Genomic DNA, 25,944 nt, shown 5'->3' with positions numbered 1-25,944 from the left:
ATGAGCAGACTAGGCCTAGCCTTCTAGGGTCATGGCAGAAAGAGTGGGATGAAAACGTAAGTTTTAGGTAACTCCAAAGCTCTGTCCCCTGGACATCAGCTATAATAGCAGGAGATTGCAAGCCACTGCCTGGAGGTTGGCAACCCTCATCATAAGGAAACGACAGACAGGAGATGACGCTTAATGAGATCTCAGCCCGGTGTGGGCAGGAGGCCATTTCCTGGATGCTCAGTGTCATAATTCAAAATGTCTCGTAAGGCAGCCACAAGTAACGCCATCGTTACAGTTCAGGGCATCTATTACTGGCATGGCTTTATCAGGCGGCTAAATGACAGGCAGATTGCTTACAAGCTCTGCATGCAGGTGACTGGTTGAGATCCCAATTTGGAGCAATTTTTTTTAATTGCCGTGTGATCTGCTGCTAATGAAAGGAGGCGGTTCCACGGGGCTGAAGCCAGGAGCCGTCTGTGCCCTTTTTTTCCTGCAGCAAAGATAACAGAAGTCAAAGTTCCAGTCAGTGACCCGGGGGGACCAGAGCAGCACTCACCCCCTTCAGAACCTGCCATTCTTTTTTGGGGGGAAGGGGGGGAGATTTTTCAAGGTACGCAGATTAATGCCATTCATTTAGATAGTGCGGCATCCTTCGTAGAATCGTGCATTGCACAGGAAGCAGAGGGATTCAGGTATAGGACTAAAGAAATAGAAACTGCAAGTGCAGGGTAAGCTGTTCAGTGCTCCTGTTTCGAAGAAATTCCTCAGTTTGCTCCCTTGAATTGGCGCGACCAACCCATGTTCTTGCAAACATGCCATGATTTTGAGAGAATTATAGCCTCTGAAAGTCCCCAGGCCTAATCTATCTCTGCCATATAATTTATTTATACCTGCTTTTCTCCCCGTCGTGGACCTGAAGTGGCTCACAACCTCCTTCAGCAGCCCTGTGCGGTAGGTGAGGCTGAGGGGAAATGGCTGTCCCATGGTTACTCAGCGAGCTTCCTTTGCAGAGTGAGGATTCGAATCTAGGGCCAACAGATCCTAGTCGGGCACTCTAACCACTGCAGCCCGCCAGCTAGAGTCACTAAGTTGCCCTTTGTGAAGACAGCTTCTGCAGGGTAGCCGTGTTTGTCTGCAGCAGACGACTTAGATTTTAATCCAGTTGCGTTTTAGAGACAAGCCAGATTTGGAGGGGCATAAACTTTCCGAGGAAGGGAGCCTTGACTCTCAGAATTTAAACCCTGAAAATCTTGTTAGTCTGTAAGGCGCTACTGGACATAATTTTCTTCTTCTAAATTTCTCTCATCTCCCTCTTCCTCAGTCCTTTAGTCCAGTGGCACCTTTAAGACCAACAAAGTTTGTACGTGCATGCACACTTCAGATACGTTTAGGTGAGTCGTTGCGTTGGGCTGAAGCCAAAGAACAATGTTTGAGTCCAGTGGTACTTAGAATCATAAAATCATAGAGTTGGAAGGGATCTACTGGGTCATCTAGTCCAACCACCTGCACTATGCAGGACACTCCAAACCCTATCGCTCACCCACTGCAACCTGCTACCCCCTTGAATATTCACAGAATCAGCCTGTATGTCAGATGGCTATCCAGCCTCTGTTTAAAAATCTCCAAAGATGGAGAACCCACCACCTTCCGAGGAAGCCTGTTCCACTGAGAAACCACTCAAACTGTCAAGAACCTCTTCCGGAGGTTTAGACGGAATTTCTGTCGAATTAATTTCATCCCATTGGTTCTGGTCCGTCCTTCTGGGGCAAGAGAGAGCAACTCTGCTCTATCCTCTATATGGCAGCCTTTTAAATACCCCCCATGACTTCTAAGACCTGCCAAGTTTAATTCTGGGGATAAGCTTTTGTGTGTACACACACTTCTTCAGAGACCAGAAGAAATGTGTATGCACTTGGAAGCTTATACCAAGAATGACCCTTTGTTGGTTTTAAAGGTGCCACTGGACTCAGACTTTGTTCTTTTGCTTCACAGCTACCCAGCGGAATCTATCCTCAATCCTGTGTCTTCAGAATGGGATTAATAATTCTCAGCCTCCTTATAGGTTTATAACACATTCCTTGAAGCGAAGCACAGTCTTGAAACGGATTTTCTTTCCAATTCAGCAAGGGCTCTTTAAACCTCACAGTCCATGAATTTGAAAGAAGGATTCAAGACTAGGAGTGTCGCATACACAAACACATCTGCTCCATAGGACACAAAGTTCTGCCGGTTTATCTACGTACTGGATATCGTACCCCCCTGGTATTCTTTCCCTGGCCTTCTCCCGAGCTGTTAATACCAGCTATGCAGGAGTGCGCAATCTGAAACGCAAAATTCATTTTCACCGGTGTCACCTGACAAGGTACATAAGAGGACTTCTAGGCACGGATTGTCAGCGATCGAGAAAACCCCCTTTGGCTTCCCGCTGAGCGTCCTAATTATGCATCCGTGTGTTAATGACAGAACCCTTTCAAGTTTTGACAATCGCAAAATGCATGTCAGCTCTGCAGTCGCTCGAATCGGGATCACACAGGACAAGGTGCGCCACCGTGTCTTAAATTAGTTTATTAAGTACCTAAACATTCACGTCGTCTAAAGCGTTGCTGGAGTGGTTCCTGAAATGCACTGTAGTCTCCGTTTGGGATCTATCTGAGTGAGTCATAATTAGATCCCCCTGCCCCCCCCCCAAATCTTTATTCTTCCATTAAAATAAAATACAATTTTGTTCATAATACTAATGGTTATTTCTCTAACCTGCCCTTCCCATGAGGCTCAAGGTAGGTTACAGTGTATAAACACTCATCAGTAGCGTTGAAGATATTCTAAAACAGGTATAACATTTTAGAGTTGTCTGTACATCCGCCAGTTGACTCAGTCCCAGAAAACAGTTTCCGTTCTTTGGATGGTATTTTCTTCTTCTTCTGATGTTTTCCTCTAAGACGTTTGAGGCCAGCCAGTCTGGCGTTATGGGTGATATATTCACAGCCTCAACCATAGGCCTGGCAGGAGAGGTCTTGTCTTACGGGCCTTGCGGAGATCTTTAGGCCCCACCTGGAGGTTGGCAAGCCTAAAATAATCCCAGGGACCCATGAATAACAGCATACAAATTGAACAACGCTTGAGTCCCCAATCGCTTGCCCAGCATTCCTGCAAAACCCCAAAGTCCCCAGCAATGCTGCTAAAATCCCATCCTGAGACTCTTGTTGGTCTCTAATGCGCTCAGATCTTCCCGTGCCACATTAGATACATGCATGCAGGGCAGCAGACACGTTTCAGTGATCAGGGCCGCAGAAGGAGGGAAGCAAGGCGAGAAAGTGTTTGCTGAATACTGACTGGTAAGATCGCATCTCTTCAGGGCTGCCCGGGGGTCCTATTCTGCCAGAATACTGGGCCCGCACTAGAGGGCGCTCAATCCTTTCTGATTTGTTTTTCTGCTTTCTCGGTCTTTTCCCCCCCATGACAGGGCAAGCCCTTTCGGTTTTTCTACCAGATTTATTGCCGTCGCACATATTTTATGGATTAGGGACAATACGCAGCACAAACCAGGCTGTAATAGGCAGAAAATAGGAGTGAAAGATTTGCCGTGAAGTTCAGTGGTTCTAGAGCTTGGTTGGGCAGGGTTTGTGTTGAATAGTAGTAATACAGGTTTAGAAAAAAAGAAGGTTCCCTTCAGGAAGGTGGTGGGCAGCGATGGTAGAAATAAATGGAGCCTCTGTTCCTCAGAGTCCTAAGCCTGATGAATGCACTGGAGTGTACTTGGGTGAAAGGAAGAGGTCATTATAACCCTGTGGAAAGAGAAACTTGTTAATTTGCTTCTCTCCTACCCGGCGTCCGAAAGAATAGGATGCTTATTCTCTCATCAGTCTTGTATGTTACCCTGCCTTGTCCTCTAATGTGCTCAGAGCAGCATACATGGCTCTTAGGGATGCCAGCCTCCAGATAGGATCTGGCGACCCCCCAGAATTACAGCCCATCGCCAAACGATGGCAGGGGCTCATGGGAATTGTAGTCTGTGAACATCTGGAGGACCACAGGTTGACTACCCCTGCCTTGAAATACACTTAGGGTAGCCAAGTCCACCTTGGGACATGCCTGGGGATTTGTGATGGCCCAATGGAGGAGAGGGAAGAGAGAGACTTCTGCAGGGCGCCATCCCTGAGAGTCCTCCCTCCAAAGCAGCCACTTTCTCCAGGGGAACCGATCTCTGTAGTCTGGGGATCACGTGTAATTCCGGGGCGTCTCCAGGCACCCTCCGGATGAAGACACCCCAAACTGCCTTAGACTGAATCAGAGCTCTGGTCCAGCAAGGTCCGTCTTGTCTACTCAGACAGGCAATGGCTCTCAAGCGCCTCAGGCTGAGGCCTTTCCCCTTTGGCAGCCTTCGATGCGATCCCAGGAACCCTTTACGGGGAGCAGTGGCCAATTGGTAAACCTCAGGAGGATCCTGAGCTGCCTGGCTGGCTGGTCCAAAGCCCTGCTTTGAGGGAAGCATCTCGCTTGCCGTAGTTTTCTTCCCCCCACCTCCACCCCCTTCCGTTCCTTTCCATTGCCTCACCCCTTCCCCTTTCTCGGAGGAGGAAGCCTCCATCAGCCAGACGGTGCAGCGTTTCATTTTTCCTGGTTGGGGTGAACACAGCTTATGGCAACTTATTATTTTTTTTTAAAGAAATTGGCACCGGGCCTTCTATTAACCCCCTGCTAGATCACTCCCACCGCTTCCCACACCCATCTCGTCACTCCCGCTGTGCCCATGATGAGTGTCTGTCTAACGGCAGGTCTGCCTCCAGAGATTAGGGGGAACCCCCCTGGGCAGGAAGCGCTGGGTTAGCTGCCTTTTGCGGGGAGATTGCTGGTGGAAGGCCCGCCTCTGCCTGTGCCCTCCCTTCTGGAATGGGCATCTCCCCTTTCCCCTGCAGTGAGGAGGTGGGTAGGGTTGTTATCTCTGAAGGAGCCTGCCAAAGCCCCTCTCAATTCTCCCCCCCCCCACACACCATTTCAAATGACAGATTTCTCCCCCCTCCCCTCCATTGGATTCCTTCCAGGCTACACATGCAGGGGAGGGGTACGAAAAGGGGAGAAACAATGAGATGAAGCAAGCAGCCCGGTTTAACGCAAGGACACCTTGCTCCATGCTGAATTCTCCAGTGTTCCTTGGGTTTCTTCTGGCACATAATAATTGAACGGGGGGGGGGGAATCTAGCCAAGGAAGGCTTGTGTTTGTTTCAGCTTGACCATCTCAGCCAGGCTCTCCCTCTGGCATCCCCAAAACGGAAGGCCATGGTTCCGAAACCTATTAATTAATTAAAGTTGACAATCTTTTCGGGTGACAAATCCTAGGATTACGGTCAGTTCAGGTTTCCTTTGCCACTGGCTAGTCAGACAAAAGGAACTGCACAGAGTCAGAGTTAGCGTTAGATTACCTTTATTGTCATAAAAAAGAAACCGCACACACAAACACAAACGCACCCCAGTGCGACCATGTAGCTTCCATTCATGTCTAACGTCCTTTCCCAGTGTCGACTGGAATTTCCGAATATCACTCTGCCACACAGCTGAGCAACCCAGCATCCCGTTTGCTTCTCCGTCTCTCGCCTCCGTGCAATGCAACCCCCTTGAAACTCCAGGATTGGATCAATGCGCTGGTTTGACAGCCATGATTAATTAAACCCAATCCCACTCTGGGGGAATTGATTCATATCACCCGCGGAACAGCCTGCTATGTATTATAGTCCAATAATGCCCTCGAGTGAGGAAGGGGGGAGATGATTGGCACATCAAAAACACATTAATTAAGAATCTAACGGGTAGGACAAGTCGCCTTGCAAGGAAAATGGGGAGTACACAGAGAGGCCAGATTCAGCTGTCTGTTGCTCGGGCATCTTACCCTGTAAACAGCATTCTGGAAGCCAAAAGGTGTGAAGTTGTGCCACAAGCAAAGAGATAGCACTGTGATTCTTTCCAAAAATAGTCTACTCCACTCTGCCATAGCCCCTCTGTTCATTTCTCCTTTCTGCCAAGTTCGTTAAAATGAGAAGAAGGCTTTAAGGTTTTGCTTCACATAATACGGTGGCCAACCAATTTCTAATCATCTATGTGCAGGTAAAATTTATTTTTAATGGAGGAGCATCATGGAAGTCCACACCAGCAGTCTGAAATGGTATAGACCTGACTTACTATTTAATATTATTAATGATGACACTGACACCCATGTCTTTCTGCCCCATCAGGGCTATCAAATTGGCCAATGATTAAAACAGTGTAATGAAGTACACCATAAAGCCATTTTAAAAAACAGAGCTAACATGCAGATATAACAAGGAGGACAGCAAATGTATTCCTTATTTTGTCATTTGTATTCCAGTGTACAGGTTGTATTGTAAACCCCTGAGACTTTGTGAGGGACAGGATACAAATTAAACAAACAAAACATGAGGAGGGAAGGTGAGATCACTGGGGGACCCTCAGACAAAACAAAGGAGTCTTCCCCGACTGGTGGAAGGACATTTCAGAGGGCTGCCATTTTGGCCTTCCATAGAACAGCTAGATTCTGGTCCAATATCACTTTAGAAATGAACAAGATGTCCTGGGTAGGAACTTTTGAGAGTCAAAGTTCCCTTTTGTCAGAGACAAGCAGGAATGGAGATTCTCAAGTCTTCATAGCCCAAGCAGAAATGGAGATTCTCAAGTCTTCATAGCCCAAGCAGTCTTTATATCCCAAGCAGAAATGGAGATTCTCAAGTCTTCATAGCCCAAGCAGAAATGGAGATTCTCGAGTCTTCATAGCCCAAGCAGAAATGGAGATTCTCGAGTCTTCATAGCCCAAGCAGAAATGGAGATTCTCAAATCTTCATAGCCCAAGCAGAAATGGAGATTCTCGAGTCTTCATAGCCCAAGCAGAAATGGAGATTCTCGAGTCTTTATATGTCAAGCAAGAAATGAGATTCTCGAGTTTTTATATCCCAGTCAGAATGTGGGAGGAGTGTTGCAAAGAAGGGATTTGGGAGGTATAGGTACAGTGTGAAACAGAAACACTAAGCATATGCCAGAAAAATGGGTGTTGCCACAGTTTACCATTGGTCATGCAGTGTAGATCCTTGTGGTGTAGTGGCAAATGCTGCCCAAGCAACATTTAAAAAATATTGCACAGCCAGTCAGATAGCACCCACATCAAGCTTGGAATTTTGGACAAGACCATGCCATCTTGCCAATTATATCAAAAGTTCTTGGCTTATTATTCATTTTGGGAAGAGAAGAAAGGAGAACTGGCCATCCTTTTACTTAACTGTTGGCTTGGGCTTGAGTCTGCCCTTGTGGAGTCTTATAGGAAGCACATTTGACACACAGAAACACTCGTAACTCAGTGTTGGGAATCGACATGCGCACACCCTTGTCAGGAATCACAAGGGGCAGTCTGGAGACGGCAGATATCAGCACCCTGTAGCCTTTCCTATAGGGCAGATGTCTGAATTCGCTAGTGCTGTCAGCCCAGGAATCGGTGACGTGTGCTTCATCTTCCTAACGATCTCTGAGTGAGCTTTGGGCCCTGGTAGGACAAATGAGCCTGTCATCTCCTTGACAAGAGGAACTCCCACTGCCTGGGTTCACTCAAGACTGAGATTCTCTGGCTGCAGAGGCTGAGAGGATTCTCTGTGATTAAAGGAATGCAGAGCCGGTGACACAGGTGTAATTGTCAACTGCTGGCCATGGCTGAAATGGAGAGGGGTAAGAGCTGGCTGTGATGAAAGGTTATACAGGGAAGCCTCATAGGGCATGTGCGGATCCTGTTCTTTTTGACATGGCTGTAGACTAACTCTCCAGCTCATCTCTTTGGGCTAAGCCAGGGATCTGATTGGATGTGCGTTTTGTGGTTGGCTCCAATTCCTATGGCAGCCATTTTTGGCTGGCTCCACCTCCTGAGGTGGCCATTTTGTGGCTGGCTCCACCTCCTATGCCAGCCATTTTTGTTGGCTCCACCTCCTGAGGCAGCCATTTTGTAGCTGGCTCCGCCTCTTGCGGCAGCCATTTTTTGCTGGCCCCACCTCCTGTGGCAGCCATTTTGTGGCTGCGCTCATCACACCGTGTCAGCATTGCAACAGTGTCCACAGGCTCAAAAATGTTGAGCACCCCTGTGCTAACCCCCGCAGTTCCGCAGGGCTTGCAAAAGGGAGCTCTTCCGCCAGGCATTTGGTTGAGGTCGACTAATCCAACAACATCTGCTGGGCCCCCAGAAACCCCCTCCCCACGATCTGAACCTCAAGCCGGTCAACCTGCGGGATCATTGTTAGCAAGTTCATGTTGTCATGGGAAATGTTGCAAGCTTGTTGTCTTCAGTTATGGAATCCCCTGACGTTATGAATTGCGCTGCACTATCCCGACGTTGTGTGTAAACTGCCCTGAGCCACAAGGGAGGGCGGTATAGAAATATATAAGAAATAAACTAATAAGCCTTTACCATTCTGTTCAATATTTCTCCAAGACAGCAGGACAGGCAGGGGTACCATACAGCGCCCCTTCCAAAGCATTTTGTCCAGGGGAACCAATCTCTGTCCATTGTAATATCAGGAGATCCCAAATTCCATATTCAATTAAAGAGTATCAATTAGCCAGTGTGAGGAAAGTTCCCTCCATAGTGTCGCTCTAGGACAACCCCCCACCCCCGAAAACCCTAACACATCACCCAGACCCAATGCCAAATCCTTCCCACATTCCACCCTCCTTAGGGGTACCATGTGCAAAAATCTCCCATCATTTGCCAAGGCTAGAACTCTAGTATAACTAGTGTAGAATCAGCCTCTGGAGAACCTCGGTTCAAATCGCCCCCACGTGCTGGGTGACCGTGGGCTGCTGCGGGATTAAAATAAAGAAGCAAGAGCTACGTGCACCACTCCTGAGTTCCCCACAGGAAGAGAGTGGGGTAAAATGGACGAGGTATCTCGGTGGGAGATATAGCTGTATCCTGGTCCCCCCCCAAAAAACACACAAATGCAAGCTCTAAGTGTTTAATTGAAAAGCTTCTTGCCAGGTGACAGAGAAAATTACAATGCTTAAACTCGTCAAGACAATTCTCAGCTGCGCACTTCCCTGACTTGTCTCTGCCAGGAAGTCTCCGGGTCGCGGAGATCAAAAATAGATCTCTTTCCTTGCGGTGAATCGCATTCACGGGCAGCTGCAACTTACACAGTTTTGCAAAGATTTTTTAAAAATATATACTCCTACAACCATTCCTATCAGTGGCTGCCAGTGGTTTATTCTAGGTTATAAATGACCTCCCAGATTGACCCCTGAAATTATAGGTCTCTTTCGTGTTCTCCTGATGCGAGAGGGCGGGGGGGGGGGGGAAGACAGCGCTCTCCAGATTATTTCTAGACTTGGGTTCTCACAAAACCCAAGCACAAAAGCCACCGCCGGGAGGCCAGTCCCTTCCTATAGGTAAAAGGCTCTGCTTGTGAGGATGTCTCGCCACAATCAGATATAATAATATAAAATTACACACACACACAAAAGGCGGAGGCAGGGCGTTTGCATCCTTGCCTCTTTCTGCCGTTCCAGGTATGACATCACTGACAGCCAATCGGCAAGATCTCTTTGTGTCTACATTCTAATGAACGTGGATGAGAATAATTCATTTTGGGGGGGGTGCCGGAATTGTGTTGCACGTGGAGCAAAACCGAAAATTAGTCCGAAGACAAAGATTGGAGCAATCGATTCAAGAGGAGGTCCAGTTTCCCCCCAGAGATGTACTTCCCCTTATCTGTGACATTGTGCGCATATGTGTAAAGTGTCATCAATTTGCGGCAGACTTATGGCGACACCGGCAAGAGTTTGGCAAATGAGAAGCAGAGGTGGTTAGCCATTGCCTTGCTTGGTGGTCTCCCTTCCAAGGACCAGCCCTGCTTAGCTTCCAAGAACTATATCCCAAGAACGATATCAGGCTATATTTCCCTCCTACCTTGCTCCTTATGCATGTAGGTCAGTGCTGTCAAGTCACAGCTGACTTGTGGTGATCCCAGCAAGGACCTTTCAAGCTCAGGTAGTCTGCAGGAAGATGGGCAGATGTAATGGGCCATAGAGTCCACCTTCCGAAGCAGCCATTTTCTCCCGCAGTTGTAATCTCAGGACATCTCCACCCACATGCTAGAGGTTGGCAATCCTGTTTCAACCACAGTAGGTGAAATAAAGACAAAAACTAAGTTGATTGTATTGTTTTTCACGTTCGATGTAAACCGCCCTGAGCCACAGGGGAGGGCGGTATATAAATAAGAACAAATAAATAAATAAGTACTCATATTGTTAGGGCTGCCAGCTCCAGACTGGGGAGAAAATCCAGGGGGGATGGAGAGGAGGGAGACTTGAATGAGTTACAATGCTTAGAGTCCAGCTGTTTTTCTCCAGGGGAACAGATCTCTGTAGTCTACAGAGGAGCTGTAATCCCAGATCTCACCTGGTGGTGGGCATGCCTACCTATTGCACCTGTCTGTCTTTTTCCTATTGCAGCTTAATTTAACCCAGAAGTAAGTGGTCTCTTCATTGGGGAAAGTTAATCAGGCGGAAGGGAGGGGTTCCTTCTGCAGCACCACAGATTGTTTTTGAGCGGGCAAAAGAGTACGTCTGAACATCTGTCCATCAGCCCTGTTTTTTGTGAGCAGGGCACAGGTGTGTGTGTTTCTGTGGCCTGCCAGGAACTTGAATGTCTGCTGTATTGATTTTTTCCTCCTCTTTCCTCAGGATGATGAGTGGTGCTCCTTGGATTTCTCCAGCCCATTCTTCCATGGTGCAGCTGTGTGGGACGTCGGATTCCTTGGAGGTAACCAAATATTCTCTGAACTGTTCCTGACCTAACCTGCGATCCTCTTGTTGTGCTGGGCTCAGCCGTCAGCTGGTTGAAGTGCGTCTTCTTTAGCAGTCTGGTGCAAAATAGACTTTGAGGATTTCCACTCCTCTTGCCCTCCCCCCCCCTTAATCGCACACCCTGCTGATTGATTGGCAGGTCCATTTTTGTTTGCCTTAAAATCTGCACCGATGAATCGCACCTCTGGTCTATAGGGCTTTCCTGCTGCATTCAAGAGGATTTTGTGTTCCCCTGTATTGGGCTTGGCTGCCGTCCTCGACGAAGTTAACCACAATTAAGGCCGCTGAGTTCTTAACTTGTGCTGACTTTGTGTGTGTGCGTGTGTGTGTGTTCTCCTGTGGACAACAACAAAAAGGAGGGGGGGGGGGAGAAACCCTTTCCAGCCAGAAAAGCGAGAAAAGACAGAAATGGCGATCAGAGCATGCGCACACCAAACAGTGAGCTCAAAGCAGAGCTTATAAAAAAAAGAAATTGTGGAGCAACAAAGTAAATTTATGTAACCAAGTAGATGAGACTTGCAACTGCCAAGGTTCTTGCTCTAGCAACCCCCCCAAAAAACAAAAAACAAAACACAAAACCTAGAGGTGGGTTGGGATTAGAGATGTCAGCCTCCAGGTGGGACATGAGGATCCTCTAGAATTCCAGCTCATCTACAGACTACAGACATCAGTGCCCCTGGTGCAAATAGATATTTGGAGCGTGGGCTTTAGGGCATTGCACCCCATTGACGTCCCCATCCTCCCCAGACTGAAGCTCGAAACCCCACAGCTTGGTGTAGTAGTTAAGAACAGTGTCCTCTAATCTGGAGAACCGGGTTTGATTCCCCACTCCTCCGCATGGGTGACGAGCCACGTGCTGGCTGCACGTGGAGGAGCGGGGAATCAGACCCGGCTGGCCAGACTAGAAGCAGCCACCGTTAACCACCGCACCACGCTGGAAGGTGATTGTATAAGCCCCTTTGAGATATTTGAGGCATGCTGGGTGACCTAGAGCTAGTCACAGTTCTACCTCACAGGGGATCTGTGGTGGGAAGAGGAAGGGAAGGTGTTTGTAAGCCCCTTTGAGACTCCTTTGGGTAATGAAAAGCAGAGCATCAACCCAACCTTTCTTATTCCAGGAGCTTCCCAACTTGGATTTGTCAATCCTATCACACTCCATCCCATGCCGGTGGCCAGTGGGGACGTGGCAACCCTCCTCCAGGCCTCACCTGGAGGTTGCCAACCATACGTGACCCACGGTCACCGTGCAAACGCTCTCTGCATAGGTAGGCCGTTGTCCTGCACAAACCGGCCCCAGCCACCTAATCCTCCCCATATGCTTTCGTTTACATCTTTCCATGCCTGAGCGATATTGCGTTGTGCCGGCCCGATTGCCCGAAGAGCTTATTTGCTGGCGGAACATGTCTAAAATTCCAGCTGTTGCCTCTTTGATGGCTTCTGAAGAACAAATATTCACGGCGGGAGCCGAGCTGCCAAGAAAAGGTCTCCGCGAGCAAAACCCCGCCAAGCTTTCTGAAGGAAACTTTAGCCTTCCCCTCTCAATGGGTTGCATTGATCCCTGAGCTGAGCAGAACTGCCCCACAGGATAAACAGTCTGCGTTTCAACAATTCCTTAATGAAGTATTTAGCCAACAGTCCACCAGCTCCAAAAGGGTCTATCAGAGCTTTGTCTGCTCGGAGGCTGCCCCAAACAGCCCTCCTCTCTTTGGGGCACGGAGAGGGCGATCGTAATGTTTGCAGCACATCTGGCTCTGGAGAGAGCTTGCAGAGGAGAAGTCTGGAGGCTTTAATTCTCCAAGCCTGGGATTGTGCTCTGGAGATGGAGCTGGTGTGCGTCGAAAGAGAAAGCCTGCGGTGGAACTGAAGCAAGCCGTCGGTCAGGGTGGTGGGCAGGGCCCTCAAAGTGCAGCTGGCTTGCGGTGGTGACCCCAAGAGCCAGCTTGGCATAGTGGTTAGGAGTGCGGACTTCTAATCTGGCGAGCCGGGTTTGAATCTGCGCTCCCCCACATGCAGCCAGCTGGGTGACCTTGGGCTCACCACGGCACTGAGAAAAGTGCTCTGTCCGAGCAGGAATATCAGGGCTCTCTTATAGATCATATTCCCCGAAGCAACTGTTTTCTCCAGAAGAGAAGTGGGAAGGGACCTCGCCAGGGGACAATGCCCTAGCGTCTACCTGCTGAAAGAGCCTCTCTCTCCAGGAGAACTGACCTATGTCTGGTTTTTCACTGTAATTCTGGGGGGTTCCCAGGCCCCCAGCTAAGGTGTGAGCTGGGGATCCCCTGGAATTATCACTCCTCTCCAGGGGACAGAGATCAGTTCCCCTGGAGAAAATGGCTTCTTTGGAGGGTGGAGACCACTGCATTAGACTCCACTGAGGTCCCTCCCCACCCCACATCCCACCCACTCCCCGTGCCACCCCCAAATTCTCCAGGTATTTCCCAGCCCAGAGCTGGCAGCCCTAACCCACAGCCCTCTGCACGTTTACTGGGAAGGAAGCCCAGGGTCATTCAGTGGGGCTTAAACCCCCAGGAAAAGCGAGCATGGGATTGCAGCCCACATCCTCTGGAGTAAGAAGGGACCTTGTGAAGCATTGCCATAGGACATCTCCCCGGCTCCGGAAGGAGGAGCGCTGAGCAGAGCAGAGCAGAGCCGGTCCGTGTCTTTTTTCTCCCATCTCAGCCGCCCGCCACTGTCAGAGGCTGTTTATTGATTTACCCTGAACCTGCCTCCTTCACCTCGGCTGAGTGCAGCAATCAGGGGAAACGGAGGCCCAGCCCCGAGCAGTTCAGATTGCCGCCTTCTTCCCAATGGGTTGTCATCTTTGAAGGGGAAATAGGAGGGTGGCAGAGCAACTCCGAGGAACAGCAGCTGAATCAGCCGCTAATGCCCTCCCCCAAAAGTTCCTGTCACAAAGGACAGGCCCTGCTGATGTGGTGCGATTTGATAAAGTGCTGGGAATTAGGGCAAGATGCAGCCATTGCACTGAATGGTCCAGGAGGGCTCCTAATTCTACGGTTCTCTCTCTCTTTCCTCTGTTCCTTGCTGCTGAATGCAGTCTTCGAAGCCTGGTTGCGCCGTAAAATGGTAACCCAGCAGTAACGTCCTCGATTCCGCTGGTTCTCAAGCCGGCCCCAAGAGCTCCCTGCCGCTGAAAAAGGAGAAGGTTGATTTCTCAGTTTGCTTTTGCCTTTGGCAAAAGATCACTGACTTTTATTCGTTTGATTTGTAGGCCGCCCCTTCCTGCAAGCAGGCTCGGAGCGGTTAACAGCACATAAGATCCAACTGCTATGCATAAGTGAAAACCATTAAAGCCAGTAGAATAAAGATATCCCCCCTAAAATTTCAACCAGCAGGGGCTTCTGTTAGTCCGGGTTCCGTTTCAGATCTCGCTTCCGGATTCCAGTGGTGGGAAAGCAGAGAGGAGTGGACGGAAGCCCATATAGATTTTTCTTTTGGGTTTATTTTGGCCTCAACCATATAGCTGGTGGGAAAACGCCGTTTCACGGACCCTTTAGGACTTGGATCGGGGGGGGGGTAGTTTGCTGGCAGGGCCTCATGGTAATTGTAGTCCGTGGACATCTGGAGGGCCGCAGTTTGACTACCCCTGACTTAGATAGTTCTGACTGAGACCAATCGCACCACTTTGGGACCAGGGACCGTCAACAAGTTGGAATTGGCAGAGCCCAAGACTCCTTGGGGGTGCATACTCGGATTCCCCAGACTTTTTCAACTCACCAGCTTCTCTGGGTTGAACAGGGTTGTGGGGAGGGGGGGGGTGTGGCGCTAGCACCAAGCACCTGCTGGAGGAAACGCAGCCAGCCACAAAGTGCCTCTTGGAGGAGGTGGAGCCAAGCACAAAATGGCAGGGGGCGAGGTCATGTACAACTCGAACTGCGGCTCTACCACGTTTCAGCCAGAAGCTGTGCTTAACAGAATGTCTTTTTAAGTGAACATGTGGTTTTCGATTTTTGTGTGTGGGGGGGGAGGGTTGCACACATACAGCTTATTGTCACTCGCGCAGTGAAAATGTTGCTGCTGTGGTGACAGCTGCGGCTGAGTTAAAAAAAACAACACATCTGCGCAGCCGGTCGTATCGCCGGTGGACAATCAGAAGCCCTGCTAGGCAAAAGCCAGAAGCTTCCCCTGGGCCTGCCCACTTTAATTTAGCGGCTACCAGGAAAGGTGTTGGCAGGCAGTATTGTCCCCTTGGGCGCTGTGTTGGGGATCCCTGGTAGATAGGATATGTCCTTTCTAAAATTCTTCTTCTTCTTCTTCTAAAATGTGGATTGGGCAGATCCTCTTGGAAGCCTCTGGAGCAGGGGTGGCCAAACTGTGGCTCTCCAAATGTCCATGGACTACAATTCCCATGAGTCCCTGCCAGCTCACGCTGGCAGGGACTCATGGGAATTGCAGTCCATGGACATCTGGAGAGCCACAGTTTGGCCACCCCTGCAGCAAAAGACTCTAAACCAGCATGCATGATCTTTAGGGTTGCCAGCTCTGCGTTGGGAAATACCTGGAAATTTGGGAGTAAAGCGTAAGGAGGGTGGAGTTTGGGGAGGGGAGGGACCTCAGCTGAGTTATAATGCCATAGAGTCCAGCGTTCAAAGCAGCCATTTTCTCCAGAGATCTTGGTCATCAGGAGATCATCCTGGTCATCAGGAGATCCATCGCGATAGCAGAGGATCTTCCGGTGCCACCTGAAGGCCGGCATCCTAGTCATCCTAGACACTGATGTTGGTTTGGCTCAGGTGAATAATGGGGCACCCTCAAACCGTTGCAGTGATTCTTATTAGACCACTGGAATCTGAAGCCGGGCTTGCCATACACTAGCCAATCGGTACTTTCACTAGGCACCTCTATACACTCTCTTGTTTCTTCCTCCTCAGAAGAGTCAAGATTTTCCACATTACACCTTGAAGCACGGCAAAAACGTTCCAAAGCATGTGACCCGTGATTGTACTCTGCAGTAAAGAAAGAAAGAAAGAGAGAAATGCATGTATTGTGGGAGCAAGACGGTGTTAAAGTCTGAAAATGGTACCACCACACGCAGTTTGTGTGATGTGCATCTCCCACACACCGGGGGCATTTCTCTCCCGGATTCTTTTAAAAAGAAATCTTCACGCCTAGAAGCAGCACAAAAGGCCCGTAGACATTTTCTGTTTGTTTAATGACCCGATTCGGTTAAAAAAAAAATCTTGCATTTTCACCTTTCCCTGATCAGATGGTGCCAGGAAGTATGTAACCTCCCCAGCCATTACTGGTTGAGTACAGAAGCATTAAAGCTACCTAAGGTTAGCAGGCGGAGGGTGTTTTTCTTCCCCCTCCACCGGAATTGTGGGCAAACGATATCCACAAATCCATATTTGTATAGGCACCAAATGTCATTCTTCCATCCAATTATAATACAAAACTTTAAAATTGCTTGCAGGGCAGAACGAATTAGGCAGCTTTGGGCCTGAGTAAATATTTTCCATTCTGAAACCTAATCTCCCTTCTTAATAATCAGAGCCGTTTTTTTTTTATTTTACTTTATTTGGTCGGGGCGGGAGGGTGGCTGTTGCTTCTGCTGGTGGGGAAACGGAGAGGAGAAGAGAACCTCTTTCTTTCGTTAGGTCCCATCCCTGAGCTGCTCGCTGGGCGGCAAAGGGCCTGTAATCAAAAATACTATTGGCTTTTGTTTTGCTGTGTGCATTCTCCTCTGCCGATAATGATTAATCTTTCCTCTCCCCTAGGCTCCTCTCCTTCCCAGAGCTTGCCTCATCCTTCATCCAACATGGCCTGATTTCCTACCCCCCATGGGAGAGGACTCCTCCCCAAAAATCTGCCATTTTAATGGTTTTCTTGTCTACAAATTATGGTCGACCACCTCCAGATTTCCTGGAATTACAACTGGTTTTTGGCAGCCTTGGAGGGCAGGGTTGCCAACTTCCATGTCGCCCCGAAGGATGGCAGACTTATCGTTGTGACCTGCGGATCCCCTGCTTTGGCGCCTCTCCCCCTGCTTCAGGCGATCAAGGAAGGTGGGGGATTGAACCCACGATCTTCCCCATCTGAAACTTGCAGAGCTGCCATTTGCAACTCCGCCACAGATACTGCATGCCAGCGGGAACTCTGCAAGGTGGCAGGCAGTGTCTGCGTGTGGTGAAGTTGTCGATGGCAGTTCTGCCAGTTTTGGGTGGGGAGGAGCGGGTATGAGACTCTGCTTTATGGCAAAATTATACCATAGAGTTTTGCCCCAAAGTCAAGAGTGTTTCGTCTGACGTGCTGGTGTCTGGTGAACTGCCCCTGTTGGCCATCACCTAAGTCCGTTCCTGTGTCCAGATTGCAGACACACAGCAGGCAAAAAGTGGTAGTCAGAATATAATTCCAACATTCAGATGCTGGTTAAAGCTCACTTAGCTTCAAGTCCAAAAGGGAATCCAATAGAGACAAGGGACTCAATGAGGAATCCAGACTGCAAGGTCAGGAACTGTCAGACACATTACTTCCACCCACCTACTCCCTGGATTATGGCTTTTATACATGAGGCTAAACACCTGCCAGCCACCTCAGTCCTGCTCCTGCGAACACTCCTCATTGCTGACATGGAACTGGCGCTGTGCTGCCAGTCTGGCACTGCACCCTGCATCTCCCTCCTAGCCTCCCTTCTATACTGTTCCTGCAGCTTTGGTGATGGGGAGGTGAGCTGGCCGCCTGCTGGCTCTCTGTTGCCCACTCCGGACTGGGGGGCTGAGGGGCCATTATACTGGTGCCTGGCTATGAATCCATGTCCGGCTCCTCAGAAACCGCCTCCTCCTGCAGCGACTCTGTTACTGGCTGTAGATTTGGGTCAGGTCTGCTGGTTGCCTCTTCCCAGGTGAGTCCCCTTCATCACAGAGCTCTGCTGCAGCTGGCTGGTCCACAACCCCCTGTTTAGGCCTTAATTTGGGTAGACACCAAGCGGTTTCTCATATAGGTTGGCCCAGGAATATTGGAAAAATAACGCACAGTGGTTTTAACACCTTCCCTGCCGCTACGCCTTTGCCTATTCTGTCCAAGTAGCTTGTTTTTCTGTGGGGGGGGGAGAATCTGAGCATTGGGGACATCTGAGGCGAAAGTCACAGCTGCTCCGGTTCCGTCATTCTCTCTCTCTGGGCTAGGTAAACAGTTTACGAGGGGGGTTGATAAATGGCGCGTCTTGTTTAGAACCGCGCCTCCTTGCCAGCCACAACAGCCTCCCGGACATGGCGGAAAGTCTGACTCGCCTTGCGTGTATCTGCATCGTGGGCGTGTGCGGCGGGGAGAGGTCACGGTGGCAGACATCTGGGATCCAGGGAAGCATCGAAGGCATTGGGATCCTGGACCGGCCCCGGGGCAAGGTTCGGGAGAAGGTTCCGCGACAGGAAGAAGCTGTGTACATAAGAGAGCTGTGCTGGAAATGCAGTGGGATTAGAGGATCACGTCGGGGTCACACGTAGGCGGCACTCTGGATGGGATGCTCTCTCGTGAGGATGGGAGAGAAGGACAGCGAGGACTTGTTTCTTTGCTTCAAAGCGAAGCCACCGTTCAGTTGAAATCTGCTCGGTCCCCTTGACCAGGTCGAAGCAAGCACAAGTGAATCCTTCACAAGCTGGATGGCTTGCACTAAGGTGGTGGAGCTTTGTACGTCCTTCCTGCCTTTGGGGCGGCCCTAAGGGCCAGTGGGGCATCGCCAAAGCCAAGGGCTTTGGACATCTCTGCGGAAGGACTCCATGTTCCTTTAAGAGGAATGTCTCCGCTTGGAGCAGAGTGGATATTCGATTCCTCTGTCTTGAAGCCTGGCCTGTAAACTTACACCAGGCTTGTCAGGTTCAGTTTGTTTCTTCCCCTACTTTGCCAAACCCCAAAAAGTCAGTTGGGTGGTTTCAGCCTCCCTGTGCTTGGAGTGTTTCCACCGTCACAGAAACGGCCTTTCTAAATACGTGCAGCTCTGTCTCTGTCCTCGTTTTTGGGTTGGGAGGTTAGTGTTTCTAGTTCGCAGCAATCACTTAAGCAGTCGGGATATTGAGAAAGAGTCTCCGAGGGGCTTACAAACACCCTTCCTTCCCCCCTCCCCAGAACAAACACCCTGTGAGGCAGGTGAGGCTGAGAGAGCTCTGGGAGAACTGCTCCGAGAGAACAGTCGTAAGAGAACTGTGAGTGGCTGAAGGTCACCCAGTTGGCTGCCGGTGGAGGAGTGGGGAATCCAACCTGGTTCTCCAGATCTTTAAACCCCACACGATGCTAGCTCTCCTATGATTACATCCTCTACAATGATAGGCTATATTGATGTCCTCCTGTAACGATTGTTCCCTCCTTCTTCTGTCTTTCACTTCTAGCATGCTTTTTGTGGGTGAAGCCCTCTTCGGTCAGGCCTGTGTTTGGTTGCAGGGAGCTCCTCAGTGTCTGAAGCCCCCCCCTCTCCCCCACCAGCATGGACCCCCATCTTGGAAGGTCCCTTTTCTTTGGGCTGACCCCTGATAACTTCTGTTCCGATAGCACAGCCTGCTGCTCAGATTTGCATTCCAAGGTGCCAGTGCATAGCCGACGCCTAAACGCCATCCAGCTAATAAGCACAACCACTTGGGGGCGGTAACCAACAGGAGGGGTCTCAGTCTGGCAGGTGCTGAAAATGCTGTTTTATTGCAGTCTGGCACAGAGCAAAGAGGAGATCGATATTTATTAGTAGCATGAAAGCACAAATTTGCATGAGGCCCATTGACTGGCTTGTCAGTGGAAGCTATGGCTGTATATCTTTTGTGATTTGGGGGGTCCTGAAAGCAAGGGGGGCCGGTTCAAAGGGGTGCGGGGCACAGATCAGTCTGCGTCTCAGAGGGGCCAGGCACAGCCGTGAGAGTGGAGACCACAGGGCTGGCAACCTGCAGGCAGGGATTGGAGACCCTCCGAATTTACGGCGGATCTGCAGACTGTATACATTGTTTAGTTATTTACTATTTATCGATTTAAAACATTTATTCCACTTCTGGAGAAAATGGCTGTGTTGGAAGGCGGACTGCATGTAGGGTTGCCAACCTCTAGGGGGCGGCTGGAGATCTCCTGCTATTCCAACTGCTCTCCAGGGACAGAACACCTGGAGAAAATAGCCACTTTTGAAGTCAGACTCTATGGCATTATGCCCCCAAACCACACCCTCCTCCGTCTCCACCCCCAAATCTCCAAGTATTTCTCAACCTAGAGCTGGCAACTCTTACTGTATGGCACCAGTCCTTCCCCTCTGCAAAACCCGCTCTCAAATCTCCCATCTCCATCTTGCGAGCCCTGTAGAACCGTGGTATCTCCGACAGGGCCCGGGTCTCAGGGCTCGGATCTTCCTTTCAACCTGACCTGGAGGGCCCTGGCTAGACTGACCTCATCCGATCTCAGAAGCTGTGCAGGTCAGAAGAACCCTGGCCTTCCATCTCGGGCCTCCGGGCTTTTAGCTTTCCCTTCCTGTTCAAAAGCGCACGGCATAAGAGAAACCTCTCTGTTCTTAAAGGCAAGAGAATGTTTAGAAACCCCCCGAAGAAATACTATCTCTACCATGCGAAACCCCCCCCACACACACACACACACTTTTGTTAACTATAGGGCCCCGCCCACCTCTTGCTGGATCAAAAAGACATTGGAGATATCGGCTGTGCGGAGCCGTACTTTGGAGAGTTATAAATTTTGAATTAGAACATAAAACCAGCCGGAGCTGAGTCGACCCGCATTCCATCTAGCCCAGATTTCTGTCTCGGCGCTACCAGCCGATGCCGGAAACGGCAGAGGAAAGCATAAACTTCTAATAAAGCTCCTAATGGCAGAATCCCATCCTTCAGGGTTTGTGTGCGTGGTGGTGGCGGGGGCGGCGGCAGCAAGGGGGGGGGCTGTTCTGCCTTGCTCCAGCTGGCAAGCTGCTCAGGCCCCGAAGGGAGGGGATCAATAGCCTGTTATGATTCTCAGTGCATCGGATGTCTGCACAGATACCAGTCCTGTTCGCAGAGATGCCAGGTCTGGGGAACCTCACTATAGCTGCAGTGGACCAGGGCTCCGTAATAGCGTGCATTGCCGAGAGCGTTGTGGGATGCACCAAGGAGTTCTTCTCCTCGTCCCCCCAAATAAAAACCCTCTCCCTGTCTCGAAGCAGGCTGTAGATCGGGGTCCCCAATGTGGGGCACATGAGTCTCCGCCAGCCCATTGCCCGATGCCTGGCAAGTGTTTCATGGAAGTGGTTGGGGCCTGTCCAGCAAGGCTTCTGATTGGCTGGGTAGAGTTTTTAAAATGTTGCTTTGGCGGCAGCAGTCGCCAGCACCGCACACGTGGTGTGACTGAAGTTCAGCCGGAGCCATCCTTTTGAGGCTGGCTCTGCCTCCTGCAGAAACAGTGGAGGAGCTGGGTTTTTTTACACCTCACTGGAGTAGTCCCAAAGCGGCTTATAAATTGCTCTCCTCACAACAGGCGCCCTGTGAGGTAGTGGGGCTGAGAGAGCCCTGAAAGAACTGCTCATAATAGTTCTGAGAGAGCTGTGACTGGGCTACGGTCACCTAGCTGTGGAGGAGCAGGTGTGTGTGTGTGTGTGTGTGTTGGGGGGTCACACCAGGTTCACCCCAAGCAGCACCAGCTGTGCTCTCTGATATCTGCTTAGAAATGCTAACTTCGAGGGGTCCTTGGGCTACGGAGCAAGTGCCGGCCAGCACTCCAGGGAGCACGCTCCACCAACTCCCCATTAGGCGTAATCTTCTCAGAAACGAAGTAGAGTTTACCCCTGTTAGTTCTTGCCTGGGAGGCCAGCAAGGAAATCCAGGGTTGCTCTGAGCAGCTCCTGTCTTGAAAACCCCAGCAGGTTTTGAACCCCACCTGCTGCCTGATCCTTTTACCTGGAGATGCCAGGGACTGAGCCCGGGGCCTTCCGCACATCGATCATGATGTCCTACCCCCGAGCCGAATGAGTAAAGAAACACTATCGGGGCTGGAGCGAGGGAAAATCAGGGGAATGACACATTGGCAAGACCATCGGACTCCTGAGCCTTTCCACTCTCGGGGCTGGCAACCGGCCCAAGGGCTGGAAACGGGGCCAGGTGGTGCACGGCAGCCAGGAGGCAACACAAGCTGCTTGCCAGAACGAAGAACCGCTTTTCTCGAATTCATCATTCTTTCCATGTTTGGTTACATATCCTTGTTCAGCCCGGCTCCCGACATGCCAGATTATTTTATTCTGCTTCTGGAAACGACACCTTTCTTTAACCCTTCCTTCCCAATGCTGCTTTCAGTGCTGACTTTGTGGGACATAAAAAAGGATTCCGGGTCTGGTAGAGTTTGCGGGTGTGTTTGGGTGCATGTGCGATCTGCTACACAAGGACAGGGAACGGCAAACTTCCTGTGCTGTTTTTCCTGTTGCCCTGAAGATAGGGTTGCCAGCCTCCAGATGGTGGCTGGAGATCTCCCAGGGTTACATCTGGTCTCCGGACAACAGGTATCAGTTCCCTTGGAGAAAATGACTGCGCGGGCCTCTCCCCTCCGCAAACCCCACCTTTCCCAAGCTCTGCTCCCAAAATCTCTGGTTGTTGATCAACCCAGAGCTGGCAACTCTACGCAGAAACTGCAGGAGGGGGTCTCTGTGAGTCAGCCACAATTTGATGATGCTTTTCATACCTTTAAAATGAACACCTTTCCTGACTTGGAACAGCCCGATCTCAGCCGCTCTTATAACTAAGCAGGGATGATCCTGGTTGGCATTTTAAATGGGAGACCACCAAGGAAATCCATGGTTGCCAACCATGGCTGCCAACCATGACTTGAAAGATTTCTGGAGATTTGAGGGCACTGCCTGGGGAGGAACGTCCTTTTCTCCTGGGTTCAATGGTATACCATAGAGTCTGCTCACCAGAACTGTCCTTTTCTCCAAGGGAGCTGGTCTCTGTCATTTGGAGGTCAGTTGTAACCCCAGGAGAACTCCAGCCCTCCCCTGGAAATGGGCAGCTCTAGCTTAGAGCAGTGCCTCTCCCCACTTAAGGTTTTCCCCCCAGAAGGGTGATTCTTAAAATTCGTGACATGATAGATTTGCATTTGACGGAGGGTTAACAAAAATCCTTGCAAGGAAAACACGAATTGTTTCCCCCCATTCATTTCTTTGAGTCCATTTGACAGAAAACGGAGAGGCCTACCTAACAAGGCAGGCTGGCTGTGGCTTTTGCTACAAAACCGCAACAGAAGCTTTTCAGCAGGAACTGTGTGCAATTTCTTTTTCAGTCCCCGGGCCTGGCAACTGGCTGAATCCCATTTTGAGGCCGGCAGCCCTCTTCCTCCCCCCCTCCCCGCAAATTGCATGCAATATATCAGGGTACATAAAACATGTCGAGTACCCGAGCACAATTACCCAAATTTAGCATTTATTACGGGAAAAGAAGAAAAAGAAAGAAAGAAAACGCCAAGCCCGCGTTTCTGGAGAAGACGGAAACACCCACCACGGCATACGCTCCAGCAAGCGAGCTGCGGACATGGCTTGCATTTCTGCGCCCCGCTTAATGCTCGAAGGGGAGCTGGCCTAAGAGAGAGAGGAGTCGGACACGTGTCTGAAACACGCACATCTTCGGCAGGAGGGTTCCCGCAGGGACGTCGCCGTGGAACTGCAAAAAGCTGAAGCGTGCAGCGCTTTGCGTAACAGCAAAATGGAGTTTTAGCCAAATGCAGCGTGGGTGGAAACGCATTCGTCGAATTTCTCTCCCGCCCCCCTCCCCGGGATACACTGAATGGATCGCATCATGCTCCATCTCGGTGTTTTATAATATCACTTTTGAAATGTTGCTAATGCAGCAGGCGTCCCCAAAGGACTTGCTCTGCCGGGTTTGTTAAGCCTCAGCCGGTAGCTCCGGAACGGCATATATCGACCTAACATTTCGCAAATGTTAACACAAGCAAGGATGTAGATTGACTGGGCATCCGTAGTTCCAGTTTGTTGCTGCGTGTTGTCACGATGCGCCTTTTGCATGGGGGTCTGGGTGGCCTAATCTGGGGAAATTCCTGGAGATTTGGGGCTGGGGCCTGGAAAGGGTGGGGGTTTTTTTCGGGGGGAGGGACCTCAGAGGGGTATAATGCTAGTCTACCATGCAACAAGTCCAATAATCCTGGTTGTATTATGCTGTATCTTCCTATCCTTTTTTGTTTGCACAGTCAACCACCCTAAGCAGCCATTTCTCCAGGGCTGGAGAAAAGTTGTAATTCTGGGAGATCTCCAGGTCCCACCTGGAGGTTGGCAGCTCTAAATTGCAGCCTCCTTTGTGGACTCCCAAGTTCTTAGGCAGCAGCTGTTAATTTCTCTTTTTTTTTTTTTTTTAAAAAAAGGAAGACAGTTGCATGCAGAAGGTTTTAAGTAGGGAAAGTACCAAAGATGCCCTATTGAGTTTTTGATCCTTTTTATTTTGCCCATTTTGTAGTAGAGCACCTGCTTAGCACGTGGAAGATCCCAGGGTCCAAAGCACGGCATCCTCAGTGAAAAGGATCAGGTGACACCCAAGACTTCCCCAGGAATTCCGGAGAGCCGCTGCCAGTCAGAGCAGCCAGTATCCACCTTGATGGACCCATGATCCGACTCAGCATAAGGCCGCTTCCTGAGCGTTCACGGGAGGACAGTCTGGCGAGCAATAGGTGAACCTTTCTGATCATTTTGTAAAATTTGGGGAGGGGGTCTTGACTCAGTGGTGGCATCTCCTTGGAGCCAGCTCGGTGTAGTGGTTAGGAGTGCAGACTTCTAATCTGGCGAGCCAGGTTTGATTCCCCGCTCTGCTACATGCAGCCAGCTGGGTGACCTTGGCCTAGTCACAGCACTGATAAAGCTGTTCTGACTGAGCAGAAATATCAGGGCTCTCTCAGCCTCACCCACCTCACAGGGTGTCTGTTGTTGAGAGGAAAAGGAAGGCGAATGGAAGCTGCTTTGAGCCTCCTTTGGGTAGAGAAAAGCGGCATATAAGAACCAACTCTTCTTTTTCTTCTTGGCTTGCAGGAGGTTCCAGGATCCAATCCACGGCATCCTCAGTTCAAAGGATCAGGTAAGAGGTGATATGAAAACCTTCCTGTACCTGAGATGCTGGAGAGCTGCTGTCAGTCAGAGTAGACAATATGGTCAGACTTGGTGAAAGGCAGCTTTACGTGTTGCTGGCGTTGCCGATCCATTTGTTTCTCTTATGCCTTTTATCCACAGAAAATAACATTAGAACGCATAGATTTAGCATGAGGAAACTGTGTAAAACAGAAAACGGAGACTCGTGTGTTTGATTTGCGCAGCAGATAATCGAAATCGAAATGGGTGTAGTTTGTCAGAAAAGAGGGACTGCAAAACTGGGTATCTGACAAAGGGAGCTTTGACTCACGAAAGCTTATACCCTGAGAAGATTTTGTTGGCCTTGGAGGTGCTTACTGGATGTGAATTTCGTTCTACTGATACAAACTCACAGGGACTTCTGTCTCCTAGAACCCACCTCCCAAAGCAGCCATTTTCTTTGCCTGAGATCACTCGTGATCCCAGGAGATCTCTAGCCACCACATGGCAGCTGATGACCTTAGCTGACCACCTGAATCTGAAATCAGTTCTTTCCCCCAAACGATATGGAGTTTTCTGTCCTCACTCTGAAAACAACTGGGTGCACATTCTTTCACAACGCACTCCTGATGGCTCTTCCCTGCTGTATGTCACAAAAATTAATTCCACAGCTCCTGTGCATTTTTTTTCGAAGAATGCCTCTTGTCAGCAAACCACAAACTTTGTTGTAATTTAAAACAGGAAAAAGAAAAAGGTGCAGTGGTAGAGGCAGCTTGATGTAGTGGTTAGGAGTGCGGACTTCTAATCTGGCGAGCCGGGTTCGATTCTGAGCTCCCCCACATGCAGCCAGCTGGGTGACCTTGGGCTCCCCATGGCGCTGATAAAACTGTTCTGACCGGGCAGTGATATCAGGGCTCTCTCAGCCTCACCCACCCCACAGGGTGTCTGTTGTGGGAAGAGAAAAGGGAAGGCAAATTGGAAGCCACTTGGAGTCTCCTTCGGGGAGAGAAAAGCAGCGTATAAGAACCAACTCTTCTTCTTCTTCAGTAATCTCAGGGCTCTCTCAGCCTCATCCATCCCACAGGGTG

At 50.0% G+C, this 25,944-nt stretch overlaps 1 protein-coding gene across 8 annotated transcripts in view; it reads left to right on the top strand.

Moving 5' to 3' along the window:
* Positions 1-25,944, top strand: part of LOC143827697 (uncharacterized) — a 96,300-nt gene that overhangs the window by 4,071 nt on the left and 66,285 nt on the right. For 5 of the 8 annotated variants that reach the window (XR_013227385.1, XR_013227386.1, XM_077317512.1 and 2 more), the window contains exons 3-5: positions 10,717-10,795; positions 24,255-24,465; positions 24,821-24,866. Coding sequence is in view for 4 of the 8 variants with exons in the window: in XM_077317512.1 (XP_077173627.1) it covers positions 24,401-24,465; positions 24,821-24,866 (111 nt within the window). In the remaining 4 variants the exon portion in view is untranslated. Of the gene's footprint in view, positions 1-1,983; positions 2,670-10,716; positions 10,796-24,254; positions 24,466-24,820; positions 24,867-25,944 lie in introns of those variants that run through there. The other 3 variants (XM_077317515.1, XR_013227387.1, XR_013227388.1) reach the window with 3 other exon arrangements.

This window comes from Paroedura picta, chromosome 18, assembly GCF_049243985.1.
Source record: "Paroedura picta isolate Pp20150507F chromosome 18, Ppicta_v3.0, whole genome shotgun sequence".
In the NCBI taxonomy this organism is placed as follows: domain Eukaryota; kingdom Metazoa; phylum Chordata; class Lepidosauria; order Squamata; family Gekkonidae; genus Paroedura; species Paroedura picta.
This window is presented reverse-complemented; position numbering and strand designations above follow the sequence as displayed.